Genomic DNA, 16592 nt, shown 5'->3' on the forward strand with positions numbered 1-16592 from the left:
CGCACCCATCCGAAATTTCTCCCTAAAGTGGTCTCAGAATTTCATCTTAACCAATCCATCGTTCTGCCAGTATTCTTTCTGAAGCCACACTCTCACCCTGGAGAATCTGCTCTTCATACTCTGGACTGTAAGTGTGCTTTGGCTTTCTACCTAGAACGCACCAAACCCCATAGAACTGCTCCTCAACTTTTCATCTCCTTCGATCCGAACAAGTTGGGACACCCCGTTTCCAAGTGCACCATCTCCAACTGGATGGCGGCTTGCATCTCATTCTGCTATGCCCAGGCTGGATTACCCCTTGACAAAAAAATCACAGCCCATAAGGTCAGAGCTATGGCAGCTTCTGTAGCTTTCCTCAGATCGACACCGATTAAGGAGATTTGTAAAGCTGCCACTTGGTCCTCGGTTCATACCTTCACTTCTCACTATTGCCTGGATACTTTCTCAAGACGGGATGGACAGTTTGGCCAAACAGTATTACAAAATTTATTCTCCTAAGTTGCCAACTCTCCCACCATCCCACTATGGTTAGCTTGGAGGTCACCCATTAGTGAGAATACCTGCCTGCTTGTCCTGGGATAAAGCAATGTTACTTACCGTAAAAGTTGTTATCCAGGGACAGCAGGCAGCTATTCTCACGTCCCACCCACCTCCCCTGGGTTGGCTTCTCTGCTAGCTATCTGAACTGAGGAGACGTGCCCTGTTCTGGGCGGGAAGGCACTCGTGCATGCGCGGTGCGGGTGACTCGAAACTTCGAGGTTTTCTTCAAAGAAGCGTCCGCATCGGGGCTCCGTTGGATCACGTCACCCATTAGTGAGAATAGCTGCCTGCTGTCCCTGGATAACAACTGTTACGGTAAGTAACATTGCTTTTTTTCCTGCTCTATTTTGTCGATTCCTTTCAGTATTTTGAAAGTCTCGATCATATCCCCTCGCAGTCTCCTCTTCTCAAGGGAGAACAATCCCAGTCTCTTAAGTCGTTCTTCGTATTCCAAGTTCTCCATGCCCTTTATTAGCTTTGTTGCTCGTCTCTGCACCCTCTCGAGCATTTTTATATCCTTCTTTAGGTATGGAGACCAATGTTGGACGCAGTATTCCAAGTGTGGTCTGACCATCGCCCTATAAAGTGGCATTATTACTTTCTCCGATCTACTCGTGATTCCCTTCTTTATCATGCCTAGCATTTTATTCGCGTTCTTCGCAGCCGCCGGGCATTGCGCCGATGGCTTCAGAGTCCTATCGATTAATACGCCCAGGTCCTTTTCCTGTTCGGTTTTTCCCAGAGTTGCACCTGACATACTATACTTGTGTTCCTTATTTTTTCTGCCTAAGTGCATAACTTTGCATTTTTCCACATTAAACTTCATCTGCCATTTATCTGCCCAATTCTCCAATCGGCTCAAGTCAATCTGGAGTTCCTCACTGTCCTTCTGCGATTTGATGGCCAGGCATAGCTTTGTGTCATCTGCAAACTTGATGATCTCACTGGATGTTCCATCCTCGAGGTCGTTGATGAAAATATTAAATAAGATGGGCCCAAGTACCGAGCCCTGGGGCACACCGCTAGTCACATTCTCCCAGTCTGAGAACTTCCCATTTATGCCCACTCTCTGCCTTCTGTTCTCCAGCCATTTGCCTATCCATCTTAGTATATCACCTTCTATTCCATGGCCTTGCAGTTTCCTGAGGAGTCTTACATGTGGAACCTTGTCAAACGCTTTCTGAAAATCCAAGTATATAATATCCACCGGTTCTCCATTATCAGTTTGTCTGTTCACTGTCTCAAAAAATTTAAGAAGATTCGTCAAACATGACTTCCCTTTCCTGAATCCATATTGGCTGGCTTTCATCAGGTCATGTGTGTCTAAGTGCCGGGTTATGCTATCCTTGATCAGCGCCTCAACCATCTTCCCAGGGACCGACGTAAGACTCACAGGTCTATAGTTGCCCGGTACTCCTCTTGATCCTTTTTTAAATATCGGCATGACATTCGCTATCTTCCATTTGTCCGGTATCTGTCCTGTTTTGATTGACAGGTTGGCAAGTTTTTGCAATAGTTCTCCGATTTCCACTTTTAGCTCTTTCAAGACTCTCGGATGAATTCCATCCAGTCCAGGAGATTTGTCACTTTTGAGTTTGTCGATCTGGCAGTAAATCTGGTCCAAGTCCACTTTTACTGTGGTAAGGCTGTCCTCTATTACTCCTTTGAACACTTTCACTGCTTCCGGAATTGTTGCAGTGTCTTCCTTTGTAAAGACAGACGCAAAGAAGGAATTTAGTCTGTCTGCGATTTGTTTGTCTTCCTTGATGTACCCTTTCCTTCCCTGGTCGTCCAGCGGTCCCACTGCCTCTTTTGCGGGTTTTCTCCCTTTCACGTACCTGAAGAAGGGCTTGAAGTTTTTGGCCTCCTGCGCTATTTTCTCCTCATAGCCCTTTTTGGCATCCCTCACCAACATGTGACTCTTCTTCTGATCATCCTTGTGTTTGTTCAAAGTTTTGGTTGTTTTGGTGCGTTTCCATGCTTTAAAGGAGTCCTTCTTTTCTTTTATGGCTTCCTTCACCTCTTTAGTAAGCCACGCTGGCTCTCTTTTGCCTTTGGTTTTCTTTGCTTTGGACATCTGTGGAATGTAGAGGCTTTGTGCTTCTGTGATAGTATTTTTCAGAAGGGACCATGCCTGTTCTACCATTTTGACTTTGCCCATTTTTTTCTTGATCCATTGTTTCACCATGGCTCTCATGCTATCGAATCTTCCCCTTTTAAAGTTTAAAGTCGTGGTTGAGGTTTTAGTACCTTTCCCCTTCCCGACATCGAGTTTGAAGTTGATCATGTTGTGATCGCTCGTCCCCAGCGGGACCGTGACTTCTACTTCTTTTGCCGGCCCCGTAATGCCGTTTAGGACCAGGTCCAAGGTGACGTTTCCTCTTGTTGGCTCTCCCACCAATTGTTCCAGGAAGCAGTCCCCTAGCACTTCCAGGAACATTGCCTCCTTGCCACAATTTGAGGTCCCCAGGTCCCAGTCTATCCCCGGAAAATTGAAATCCCCCAAGATTACAACATTACCTGTCTTACATCCATGTTTAATTTCCTCTATCATTTCCAAGTCTGTTTCCTCCCCCTGTCCTGGCGGTCAGTAGTAAAGGCCAATCTTTGTGTCAGCACCGTTGTGTCTGGGAATCTTTATCCAGAGGGATTCCAGCTTCTCTTTTTATAATAATAATAAAAAAAGAAGTTATAGTTTTTCTCTGTGTCTACACTATTTGCAGATATCATCCTTTGGATTGATGGGTTCTGCTTTTATGTATTTGCTTTACTGTTTCAAAAATGTTAAATAGTTACAAAAAAAAAAAAAGAGATTCAATGCGGATTACAGTAAATGAGTATATTACAGCTTCAAAGTTTTTGGACTTCTCTGAAACTGTAAAGAACTACTAGATCTTCTCATTCCATATCTTTGGACTTAAATAACTCAGGAAAGTCAAAGTCTGAGTTTATGCAGATTGGGACTCGATGCAATTGTATACAGTGCTTTACCAATCCATCTGAATTTTGGCATTTCTGTGATTTATACAGGCTATTTTGAACTCAATTCTAGCCATCAATTAAGATGTCTCAATAGTGGTAACTTTGGGGATTTTTGAGCTTTGGTTCCTGGGATGTATGGATGGACTCTAATCTCCTTGTGCCACATAGTTCAGAACTGGAAATGATGACCCAGAATTGCAAACCTTAAGTTCTTCTGGTGGGGCAGCAAAACAGGATCTTTGAGATCCAAGGCTGACAGAAACTCCATCCTGAAGTAGGAGACCCATAGGAAGTGCTTGATCTTTGCAGATCTAAAGTAGGCTGGAAGGAACCCTCCTCCTTAGACATGATGAAATAGACTATCTTCTCTTTCCTCAATCCTGTTAAGGAACAGGGGTCACTGTACCCAGCCTTCTGCAGCCAGGGGCCATATTTTTTCTGGAGTTTAGTGTTGTTGGTGAGTGGTGAGCGACTCAGCAGAGCACAATTTGAGGATAGCAGATTTAATCCATCCTTAGTAAGGCCCCCTTTCAATTTCCTTCTGCCCACCTCCCCAATCTGGCATCTCTTCCTCCTCCCCTGACTCAATGCTGCAGCTCTATCCCGCTCTCTCACTCCCTGCCTGCAGTCAGGATGCATTATATTGCCATGCCTAGCAAGGTGATGGGCCAGCTGCGGGTGAAGGTCGGAGAGGTGAAGACAAGCACTGATGGTTGGATCCAGGGGAGGGAGCTGAAGATTTGAGCACTCGTGGTTGGGACTGAGGTATGGGGAGGAGAAGAGAGCATCCATGGGTAAAAGCTGATCACAGACACTGTATTCACTTGATGTTTCCTATTTCTGTACTAGTCACAGACACATATGTTCACCGATGGCTCCTCGTTTTTTATTTTGTCACAGTAAGGGCTGTGCCCAGCTCAGGCTGCTCTTATATTTAGTTATAGTTAGAAACATAGAAACATGACGGCAGATAAAGGCCAAAAGACCCATCTAGTCTGCCCATCCGCAGTAACCATTATCTCTTTCTCTCTCCAAGAGATCCCACGTGCCTATCCCAGGCCCTTTTGAATTCAGACACAGTCTCTGTCTCCACCACCTCTTCCAGGAGACTGTTTCATGCTTCTACCACCCTTTCTGTAAAAAAGTATTTCCTTAGATCACTCTGGAGCCTATTGCCTCTTAACTTCATCCAATGCCCTCTTATTGCAGTTTCCTTTCAAATGAAAGAAAGTCGACTCATGCGCATTTACATGACGTAGATATTTTAACGTCTCTATCATATCTCCCCTCTCCTACCTTTCCTCCAAAGTATACAGATTGAGATCTTTAAGTCTGTCCCTGTACACCTTATGATGAAGGCCACATACCATTTTAGTAGTTGGTTAGATGTGTTCTATCTTGCCAGACCTGAGGTTTCCCCATTTCTGTTCCTGTTGGAGGCATCTTTCCTGCGTGCTAGATACAGCGCCTGGCTGGGGCTGCTAATTAGACAGGTTTGTGCTCTCTGAGGCTCCTTTCTTGCTTGCTAGTTACAACCTAATGTACTCGCCTGTAGTTCCTTTCTTCTGTGCTGATTAATTCTTGTTTCTTAGTAGAAATGGAGTTTTCATTCAGTCTGAAATGGAGGACTTTGAGCAGCTGCTTCTCAGGCTCAGCTGTGCTGGGGGAGTAATGCAAAGATCAAATCCTGCCTCTCAGTGCTGGGCAAGTGAGAGTTTGGATTTCCACAGCCATTTCATCCTCTATTGCTTGGAACTTAGTCTGCAACAGCTTCTGTATGCTCAGCTGGATTACTACAGGTATGGCCCTGACATTTGAGCTATTGAATTTCTGAGTCTGTAATTGCTTTTGTAGTTTCACAGGGCAACCAGCATGAAATACTCAGACTGAAGTAATCTCTATGAGGCTGATGTAGAGCTTGAACTATGATTCTATGTTGGTCCAGTTCTAGGATGTCAAATCTCTCTCAATGTATGAAAGACTATTTTCACAAACAGAGTAACTTGGATCTATGCCCAACGATCTTAAAGGTGACTGAATAACAAGCTGGTTACACGTTGGAATCAATGAAGGAGGGACCCATCCAAAGTATGTCAGATGTATTTGAATTTAACTTCAGAAAATGTGAATATACCCAGTTTTTGACTACAGTATTTAAAAGCATTGCTGACCATAACTATCATATCATCTAAATTAGAAGTGATGTGGGATAATTCTTGGCCCACAGAATATGTGATTTTAAAAAGAATGAAGGATAATTCCTAAGGCTTTGGACTTTTCAGGTTTAGTGGAGGAACAATCTCTTACGGTGGAAGCACAAGATATTACTCTCAAAGACTTGTGGTTAGGAATTACTAGGGTTGAAGGGTTTCTTAGGTCAACGATGAAACAAATGGGTGATTTCTCACAATCTGTTTCCTGTAAACTAGAAAATGTGGATTCCAATTTAAGTTGTTTGGACAAACGTCTAAATGTTATGGAAGTTCAATGTAAGACACTGCAAGCTATCTCAGTCTCTGCTGTTAAGGATTCAACTGTGATTCATGCTAAGATAGAATCTATGGAAAATATGAATAGAGCGAGAAATCTCTGATTGGTCAATTTCCCTGTGACTCATTTATTAGCACCTGATATATTGTTAAAAAAATATCTTAAAGAAGTACTGGGATTGCCCAATGTGGAGAATTTTTCAATAAATAATTATTACTATGTACCTCAAAAGAAAAAAGAATCCGCCCAGGAGGTAGATCATTTGGTCACAACAGAAATTAATTTAACTGAATTTTTGGAAGATACACAAGAAGTGATTCAGAATCGATCTACCGTGATGATAACACACATGAGTGAGATAGATAAAATGTTAATCATGAAACTTTATTTTAAAAATAGATTAACAAAATTTTGTGGTGACTTAGTTAGGATTTTTTCTGATGTCACCAGAGCTACTCAATGTAGAAGGAAAGAGTTTTTGAGGTTAAAACCTAGAGTTTTGGCACTGAAGATATCTTTTTATTTAAAATTTCCTTGCAAATGTTTAATTAAGTTACATGATGTTGAATTTGTTTTTTTGGGATCCCATCCAATTGCAGCAGTTTTTGGCTGCTCGTGAGCAGAAATGAGTAGTATATTTATATATTTCATCGCTAAGGTAATGAGGAGGATGTACCCCTAAAATAGTAAGGAATGATACAAGGTAGTTGAACTGAAAATCATTTCCTTTATTTTTTTTTTTGGTTGAAATATTGCATCCTGTCTCCCCATTTAGTGGGCTTAAGAAGGATTTATGTGTGATGAATTATGTAATGTGTATGTAGACTCTCTTCTTTTTTCCTTTATATAATTGGATAATGTGTTATTCAAACTATAATTAAAAAAAAGAATGAAGGAGATCTTTGTGGGATTCCAGATCTCACAGTTCAAGGTTCTGACATAGAGTCAGACATCTTTACCCTTTAGCTTTGACACAACAGAAAACCCTCAAGCAGATCTAGTACTCTATCTGAGATTCTTAAGTCACTCTATCTTTGCTGCCCAGAAAAACGGTTACGAATGTAAGTTATGAGAAAAGTAAAACAAACAAAAAAATTATTTGAATAAATTCCCATGATCAAAACTAATACAGTATTTTGTTCTGGCTTAACATATCTCCCATTTATCATTAGATACAGTGTTTTGGATTTTTGTCACAGCTTTTAAAATGGCTTCCATATTAAGAAATACACAGTCTGCCCGATATTCAGCGCTATTTAACCAGCCTGGAATGGGTCCTGATTGGTTAAATATCGTTTGGCCAGCTAACCGCTAATAAGTAGCAAGAGAAAGCCAGCTATGTCTGCTGAATATTCACAGTTAACAAGCTAGCTGTTTGGCTGCGAATATGCAAATGCTGGCCAGCTAAGTTTAGCGGCCAAATCACACCTAGAGCAGGCCTATTGTAAGTGGATTACCAGCCTTAGAGGGTGTTTATATTGCTCCTGGTCAAGATAAAAGCCAGTGCACAAGGGAAATAGATATATGATATGCACTATCTGGTAAGATTTGGATTATTTTCCTATATTCTCCAAATAGATCTAAGTCCTAGACCCCTGGGCAATACAATACCTGACAAGCAATGAATCAACATCCCTCCAGACTAACACAGACAGGTGGGTTCATGCTCCTCTACCAGCAGGTGGAGCCTGAGATCACACTGAATTCTATCAGCAGTACAAGTGGGCTTTATTAGTCTCCAGCAGGTGGAGGTGGTAAGCCTGTGCAATTAGGAACTGTTGGAGGGGGATAGACAGTGGCCTTTTCTGGCTCTTTCTTGTCTTGTGGGTGAACCTTTTATCCTCAGGGAGTGTCACACTTGGGCGGCTGAGTCCCTCTCTCCATTCCCCCACCTCCCCTCATCATTGATAGGGGTGCCTCAGCTGTATGCCTTGCCTAAGGGTACTGACTACAGCTTAGAGAGCCAGTAGGGTCTGCTCCTTTAATTAAAAAAATAAAAAAGCAGGCAGAGCTATTCACAGTGTTAGTGCCGGTTTGAAGGGAAACTTTTCATTTATATTTTTTCTTTCCCTAGCTGACTTGTTTTGTCAATTGAGCCTGCCTAGTGGTTTTCACAATGAGCACTTCTCGGCCGAAGAAGTGTTTACTATGCTGACGCTGAGGCCTCAATGGTGCTGGTGTGTCCAGTTTCTGCTTGCGGCCATATCAAGAGGAATCCTTGTCAGGGTTGAATTTGTAAGCCAGCAAGAGGGATTCCCCATAGCCATGAGGGCAGAGTCGGCCATGGGTGGCAGGGAGGCCTGGGTTTCCCTTATCACTGATGGCAGGGATTCCTTCTGTTGTGACAGGGTTTTCTTGGGATTCCCTTATCATGGTTTTACCTTTTCAGGCCTCTTCAGTGTGTTCGACTTCAAGTGAACTTGTTTTTGGTGGGTTCTTCTTCTTTGTTGGGAAACTCCACCATTTTGGCTGAGTGTTCTGATGAGCTCCCGCCTAGATTGGAGAGACAGGAACAAGTCCTGTAGGCCTCTTCCTTGGTGGTGGAGTTTGTTTCCTCTCTAGGTGTGGGGTTTTTCCAGATTTTATGATTGCTATGTACAAGACTTACTGCATGCACTCAGCTGGTAGTTTGGTGCATTCTCCAGGGGTCTTGGCCACATCTGGGGGGGTCGATTCCTTCAGTGCCAGCATCTACTTCATCCCCTCCACCCTTGCCTTAGTGACAGTGTCTCTCATGGGAGGATGAGGTTTGTCTGGTGGACTATTTATCTTCAGATGAGGACCTGGGTCTTTCAGGTGACCTTCAGGACCCTTGGGGAAGGGGGGGGGGGGACAGATGATGCGGGTGACTGGGTGTCAGAGTTGCCTACAGGAGAGGACTCTTCACCAGGAAGAGTTGCAGGAGCTTATTCTCCAGGTGACTTCTGTTTTGGGTTTTGAGGATGATACTAAAGAGACCCTCCCGAATAGTGGATCCTCTTCTTTGTGGGATTCAGATGGCTTTATGTTCCTTTCGCATGCATCAAGATATCCAAGATATCGTGCAAGCACAGTGGAAAGTCCTGATGTCCCTTTTCAGCCGACACTGTCTATGACCCATTTGTATACTATTCCTGATGCTGATAGGGAATCCTTATGCCCGCCGGTAGTGGACGCAGTGGTCTCGGCCATTGCTAAGAGGCATACGGTTCCTATGGAAGGAGGTTATGCTCTGAGAGACCCCCCCCCAGGACCAGAGGATGGAGGCTTTTCTCAAAACAGAGTTTTAACTTAACGGCCTTGGTAGTCCAGGCGGCAATTTGTGGTGGTTTGGAGGCTAGGACATGCTTCAGGTGGGCTGAGCATGTCTTAGATAAGGAGTCAGATGTCATGTATGATTTGTTGCGGGCTTCTAAGTTTATGGCCTTGGGAGTGGCTACGAGATGTACCTTGTGGCTCCGTGGTTGGTCAGTGGACTCAGCCTTGAAATCTAAGCTCAGTCGACTTCCCTTCAAGGGTTCCTTTCTCTTTGGAGAGGAATTGGATAAGTTGATCCAGAGTTTAGGAGACTCCAAAGTGCTTGTTTGCTGGAGGATAAGCCTCAGCAGTCCAATAAGGAAGGCTCTAGCTGAGGGCGTTTCGAAGAGTTCTGCTGATACCCTCCTGGCAGGGTGTCTTCTGTAGCCTTTTCTTCCAGGAGTCATTTTTTCCAGCATATGCAGTCCTTTCAGGGCGCATGCCAGGGAGGTCGTGACTCTTCCAGTCTCTCCTCCTCTTCTCGACCTGTACAATGATGGTATTTGGGTCCTTCCCCAGTTTCTGTGGGAATCTATTTGAGGGACTTTTACCAGTGGTGGACTTAGATCACAGTGGATCAGTGGGTCCTGGAGGTGATCCATGATGGGTATGCTCTCAAGTTCAGTTGGCCCCTGCCAAATCTTTTCCTCTCCTCCCCTTGTTGGTTCCTGTGGAATAAATGGGTGTTTTATCAAACTCTTAAGGAGGTTGCTTGATCTCAAAGCAGTAATTCCCCCCCCCCCTCAGAAGAACCGCACTGGATGATATTCCATTTACTCTGTAGGGACCAAGAAAGAGGGATCCTTTTGCCCCATCTTGGACCTCAAGGGTGAACTGGGCACTTTGGGTCCCCTCTGTTCACATTGAGACCCTAAGGTCCATAAATCCTGGCTGTTCAACCTGGGGAGTTTCTCACTTTCTCGATCTGATAGAGGCATGCCTCAATGTTCTCATTTGGGAGTCTCATCAGTGGTTCCTTTGCTTTGCGATTTGGGGATGGCACTTTCAGTTTTGTGTGCTTCCATTAGGTCTGGCCATGGCTCCCCCCTCCCCCTCCCCGGTACCTTCTTCAAGATTTTGGTAGTGGTGGCAGCAGCCTCACACAAAGAGGGCATTTTGGTTCACCTGTACCTGGACAATTTTTTGATTTGAACAAAGTACTTCCAGGAGAGCACACGCGTCAGAGCCCGCATAGTGGAGTTGCTGCAGTCATTGGGTTGGGTAGTCAATCTTGCCAAGAGTCAGTTGAACTCGTCTCAATGCTTGAAGTATCTCAAAATTATCTTCGACACCAGTCTGGGGAGTGTGTTCCTTCTCAAAGTACGGGTGCAGAAGTTGCAGTTGCAAATCCAATCTCTGATGGACTCTCACTGTCCCCAGGCATAGGAATTTCTTCAGGTCTTGGGCTCGATGGCAGCCTCGTTGGAAGTGGTTCAGTGGGTACACACTCTCATGCATCCCCTTCAGTATGCTCTTTTTCAGACATGGTCCCTGCAGTCCCATGATTTGGACACACTGGTTCCTCTTTGCGGTTTAGCTCGCTGCAGTCTGGTGGCTCCAAATTGGTACGGCAATCTGTTTTGTCTCCTTGTTGCGGAGCCCCTTCTTCTGCCCCTGTTAGACACTCTTCTAACTCGAGGTCCTGTTTCTATGTTCGATCCGGGTCCCTTTTGTCTTACGGCTCGGCTCTTGAGAGGGAGCATTTAAGCAAGAAAGGATATTCAGATAAGGTGGTCTCTACTCTTTTAGGTTCTTAATTTCCCGTGTTTATATGCGCAACTGGTGTCTCTTTGAGGACTGGTGTTCTTCTGCTAGTGCACTGGTTCCCCTTTGTACATCTGTACCTCATATCATGGATTTTTTTGCAGGATGGGCTTGAGAGGGGCCTTGCCTGGTTCTCTTTGCGGATTCAGGTGGTGTCTTTGTCAATCTTTAGAGGCCTGGTGCGTGGATGGCAGTTGTCTTCTTATTCTGATGTGATCTATTTTTTTGATGTGATCCATTTTTTGAGGGCAGCAAAGTTGCTGCATCCTCTGGTGTGTCCTTCAGTTCCAGCCTGGGTTCTCAATCTGGTCCTGTCGGTCCTGATTTGTCCTCCTTTTCAGCCTCTGAGTTCCTGCATATTGAAAGACCTTATCTTGAAGGCGGTGTTTCTTGTGGCCATTACTTCAGCGAGATGTGTGTCGAAGTTGCAGACCTTCTCTTGTTGGGCTCCCTTCTTGGAGGTTTCTAGAGAACGTGATGTTCTGTGGCCTGTTCCATCCTTTCTCCTGAAAGTCTTTTCCCCTTTTTGTGAATCAGATGGTTTCCCTTCCAGTCTTTGGGGGGGGGGGGGGTTCTTTCGAGCAGAAGCAGTTGCACAAGTTGGAGATCAGAATTCTCCAAGCCTATCTGAAAAGAACTCAAGAGTTTTGGAAGTTGGATCATCTTTTTGTCCTTTTAGTGGGCAGTTGTAAGGGAGAAGGTGCTTCTAAAGCTTCCGTTGTGCATATCTTCAGAAAAAGTTAGTTCCTGATTTTCTTAGAGGTCCTGGGTGGAGAGTTCTTTTGTGCCCCTGGTGGATATTTATAGGGTGGCAGTCTGGTCTTCTCTGAATTCCTTTGTGCCTCACTGCGGGGATGATGTCCAGGTGTGTCTGTTTTTGGCGAACGAGTTGTGGCGGCCCTTTGGGGTTCCCACTAGTGATGAGGTATTGTTTTGATACTTCCCATTCATCTGTGATGTTCTGGAGGGACAGTAAAAAGGACAAATTAGGTCCTACCTGCTAATTTTCTTTCTTTTAGTCCCTCCAGACCAGCAAAGAACCCACCCAGTATTTTTTATTGCAGATACGAAGAGTCAGTTTTTTTTCTGTGGGATTGTTGAATGTTGATTTTCTTTTGGTCTTTTTGTTTTTCAAGGGAAATATAAGTATTTACTGTGGAGCAGTGGAATTTGCTTTGTCTGGTTTAACTGGCATACTGCGGCCAGTGTTGGTTTCCTGTTCCAATCCTTTTTCCAACAGATGTGCTCCAATTTCCAAAGAAAAAAAAAAAAAAGAGAGCATTATTTTTGAGTTCCTGTTCTTACAGTTGATCAGTTAATAGAATTCCTGCTTGGCTATTCGTCAGACTGATTCCAAGAGAGACTGCACAACCCACTTGTACTGCTGATAGAATTCAATGTGTTCTCAGTCTCCACCTGCTGGTAGAGGAGTGTAAACCCATCCGTCTGTGCTTGTCTGGAGGGACTAAAAGAAAGAAAATTAGCAGGTAGGTCCTAATTTCTCTATCTGCTTCCTGATTCAGTCCAGTGGGTGTCACAGTACTATTTTTAAAACTGGATTTTTGTTTCTCCTATGTGTAGATATTGAAGGTTGATTTAATAAAGTACTGCTAGATTTTTTTTGCCTAACATGTCTTTTTAGCATTATTTGATGACAAGAGAATGTTTTCCTATTCTTTTCTGGTTATAACACTTTCGTGGTAGTGGATTTCTAAGGAATCTGATCCCACTTGTTATAATAAGTATATTGGAGACTGTAGTGTTGTTTCTGTACTGATTTATTTTATAGACTTGACATAAATTGTCTTTTTATCAATGTATCATTGCTGAGTGTGAAAACATAAAATTTATAGCTGTAATATGAAGAAATTTGCTCCATTGAGCAAAAATAAGAGCACATTTTAAGAAAAATAGAGCTTTATGTAATCATTGGCTTTGGCTGACCCCAGGATGGGCTTAAAATTTTTCTAAAAAATTATTTTCTGATCAAGCACAATCAAATTCATGAGAAAAACTTCAGTTCACACAGTTTTTCCATCTTTAGGTTCTGTTATAAAATTACTCCCCAGGTGCTAGAATAAATAAACAATTTCAGCTACTGCAACAGGACAAGCCTTATCTTTTATTATTTTCTAAGGGGGTTTTGTTTTCTTCTCAGTTTAACACCTTCCAATTGTCCAATTTTGGGCAGCAAAGAACTATACGAAGCACATCCTTGGTATGAATTTTTAGTCCAGATTCGAGGGGTTGCCAGTAATCCAAAAGGTAAGAAAAAATAGATCTAATCATAGGGAGAGGCATAACCAGCAAAGATCATGATAATAGAGTCTGTTTCCAGTTCTGTTAGTATTTCCCCATCTTCTCATCTTGACCAACTGGATGATAGTATAAGCCTACCAGTCTGCTCCTTCCCTTCACACATATAATTTGTATCTCTTATGGGGCAATCCATATCTGCCAGCCTAAGGAAAGGGAGATAAAGTAACAAGGCCAGAAATTAAGTGAAGATAGTACCTGTTGTTTGTTTGGAGTAGAAATGTTCTTCACCTGTGAGGTTTTTGTCTTTTTGAAATAAATAAACCTTTTCCTCCTAGATCTGCAACTGATGTTCCAGGCCAGCCTTGCAAATGCTCAGATTATAATTCCTAGCAACCAGGCAGGTGTGAGCAGCATGCTTTTGGAAGGACATACTCTTCTTGCCCTGGCAACAACTATGTATGCCCCTGGAGGGATGAGTCAGGTGAGAGATGTCATCTGGTGGTTCCCTTAGGACTAGAATCAAAGAAGTCCTCAAAAGATCCCAAGATTTAATGTTAGATTTAGAATAAACAGAGGTTTTGGTTTTGTGGCATTTCTGTGCACTGCCAAGTGGAGGTTCCTTGGTTTGATCTCTAGAATTGGGTCTTCTGCACAGAGGTGAACAGGGGATGGGTAAACTATAGAAACAGCATGCATAATCCTGGTGGGGTGGGAAGGAGTCACAGTAAAGAGAAACATGGAGGCCAGATTTAGACTCCATAATGCAAGGTTCTGAAAGGAGACAAGGTACATTGTTCCTGGTTTCGGGACCATTTCTGCATTGACTAGAATTGTGTTCAGTTCTGGTCTTCTTATCTCAAGAAAGATATAGCAGCAGTAGAAAAGGTTCAAAGAAGAGCGACCAAGATGATAAAGGGGATGAAACTCCTCTCATATAAGGAAAGACTAAAAAGGTTAGACCCCTTCAGCTTGGAAAAGAGACGCCTGAGGAGAGATATGATTGAAGTCTACAAAATCCTGAGTGGAGCAGAACGGGTACAAATGGATCAATTTTTCACTCCGTTAAAAATTACAAAGACTAGGGGACACTCGATAAAGTTACAGGGAAATTCTTTTAAAACCAATAGGAGGAAATATTTTTTCACTCAGAGAATAGTTAAGTTCTGGAATGTGTTGCTAGAGGATGTGGTAAAAGCACTTAATATAGCTGGTTTATTTTTTTTAATTTTTAATCTTTATTCATTTTCAAATCAAACAATAAGTGCACAAAAATATATCATAAAAGTAATTTCCATATAGCACTATAGTATCTAACACATAAATCTAATAGTGTAAAATCCCCATCCACCCACCCTTCATCACATTCTCAACTAAATTGGAATCTAATATAATAAAACGCTAGGCCGCGCATGCGCACTCCCATCGCGTGGGTCCGTTTTCCATGAGCTGTAGCGACCCATAGGAAGTGCGCATGCGCGGCTTACGGTTCTTTGAAAGACGCAGCGGTGGCTACTCTCATGATCCCCGCCTGTGTTGGACTTTCGACACAGGTGGGGATCATGAGAGGAGCCACCGCTGCGTCTTTCAAATTAAAAAAAAAATACGGCAAGGCAGATGTCGGCTGCGGCGGCTGTCGGGCACGGAGATGGGCCGAAGTTTTTTTCAACTTCTCAAAGACGCTGCAGCGGCTCCTCTCACGAGCCGCTTCTGCGTCGGAGAAGGCGGCGATCATGAGAGGAGCCGCTGGGAAGTTACACTGCTGGGGGCTTGGGCGGTTAGGTCCGTGCAGGCTCCTCTTGCGGTAAATAGAAGGAGAGGGAATGCTGCGGCTGCTGGACAGGGAAGTAGGGAAGGAGATAGGAAGAAAGGGACAGGGCAGGGGCAGGGAGAGAGAAAGAAAGACAGACAGACAAAGAGGGCCAGGGAGGGAGAGAGACAGAAAGAAAGACAGCGAGAGGAAGAGAGACAGAAAGAAAAAGACAGGGGTATGGAGAGAAACACAAAGAAAGACAGACATATATTCTACCATCAGGGGGAGGAAGGGAGACAGAAAGAAAAGAAGACAGACACACGGACGGGGAGAGACACAGAAAGACAGACAGACAAAGGGGGCCAGGGACAGAGACAGACAGAAAGAAAGACAGCAGGACAGAGAGAGAGAGAGAGACGGAAATAAAGACAGACAGACAGACATATATTCTAGCACCCGTTAATGTAACGGGCTAAAATACTAGTATACTATATTATATAACATATTTTATTAAATTACATCCCAAATCCACCTTCCCCCTTGAGTGTGCTAGATAAAACTAAGAATGAAAAAGAAAAGGAACAGAAAAGAAATGATGTCTATTCATCACAATACTTTTCCAATGGCCCCCATATCTTTATAAAGTTATTATATGTCCCTTTTTGTACTGCTATTGCTCTTTCCATCTTAAAAATATGGCATAACGAATTCCACCAGAATGTGTAATTAAGATTCTTGTGATTTTTCCAATTATTGGTAATATGTTGAATGGCAACCCCTGTCATAACTAATAAAAGTTTATTATTATGTGATGATATTTGACTCTTCTTCCTCATAGCCATTCCAAATAAAACAGTATCATAGGAAAGCGCAACATGGTTTTCCAATAAAGAGTTTACTTGAGTCCAGATTGAATTCCAAAATAACTTGATGAAGGGACAATAATAAAGTAGATGATCTAATGTCCCTAGTTCCAGATTACAGTGACAGCATTTATTAGATTTAGAGCTATCTAATTTTTGTAAACGAACAGGGATCCAAAACGCTCTATGCAACAAAAAGAACCAAGTTTGCCTCATAGATGCTGACACTGTTCTTTTAAAACCAATAGGAGGAAATATTTTTTCACTCAGAGAATAGTTAAGCTCTGGAATATGTTGCCAGAGGATGTGGTAAGAGCACTTAATATAGCTGGTTTAAAAAAAAAGGTTTGGACAAGTTCCTGTAGGAAAAGTCCATAGTCTGCTGTTGAAACAGATAAGGGGAAAGCCACAGCTTGCCATGGAATGCTGCTACTATTTGGGTTTTTGCCAGGATACTGGGCTAGAAGGACTATTGGTCTGACTTATGTTCTTAATGTACAGAAGCACATTTCCCTTTACTCAACTCTTCAGCCTTCCGATTTAAACTCATTCATAGTTCATTGCTTCCAACTCCACAGTTCTGCAGTAATGTTTTGCCTTGAACCGAAAGGCTAATGCGGTATATAAATAAACATTTGTGTTATGTTATGTAATGGTGGCACAGGCTT

General features: G+C 43.1%; 1 protein-coding gene across 6 annotated transcripts in view; it reads left to right on the forward strand.

The window, feature by feature from the left end:
* The window catches only part of SPG11 (SPG11 vesicle trafficking associated, spatacsin), a 189669-nt gene that overhangs the window by 74864 nt on the left and 98213 nt on the right, over positions 1 to 16592 (forward strand). For all 6 annotated transcript variants that reach the window (XR_004536914.1, XM_033919780.1, XM_033919779.1 and 3 more), the window contains 3 exons: positions 5118 to 5321; positions 13211 to 13317; positions 13647 to 13792. Coding sequence is in view for 5 of the 6 variants with exons in the window: in XM_033919780.1 (XP_033775671.1) it covers positions 5118 to 5321; positions 13211 to 13317; positions 13647 to 13792 (457 nt within the window). In the remaining variant the exon portion in view is untranslated. The remainder of the gene's footprint in view (positions 1 to 5117; positions 5322 to 13210; positions 13318 to 13646; positions 13793 to 16592) is intronic.

The sequence above is a fragment of the Geotrypetes seraphini genome, chromosome 14 (assembly GCF_902459505.1).
Source record: "Geotrypetes seraphini chromosome 14, aGeoSer1.1, whole genome shotgun sequence".
Lineage (NCBI taxonomy): Eukaryota > Metazoa > Chordata > Amphibia > Gymnophiona > Dermophiidae > Geotrypetes > Geotrypetes seraphini.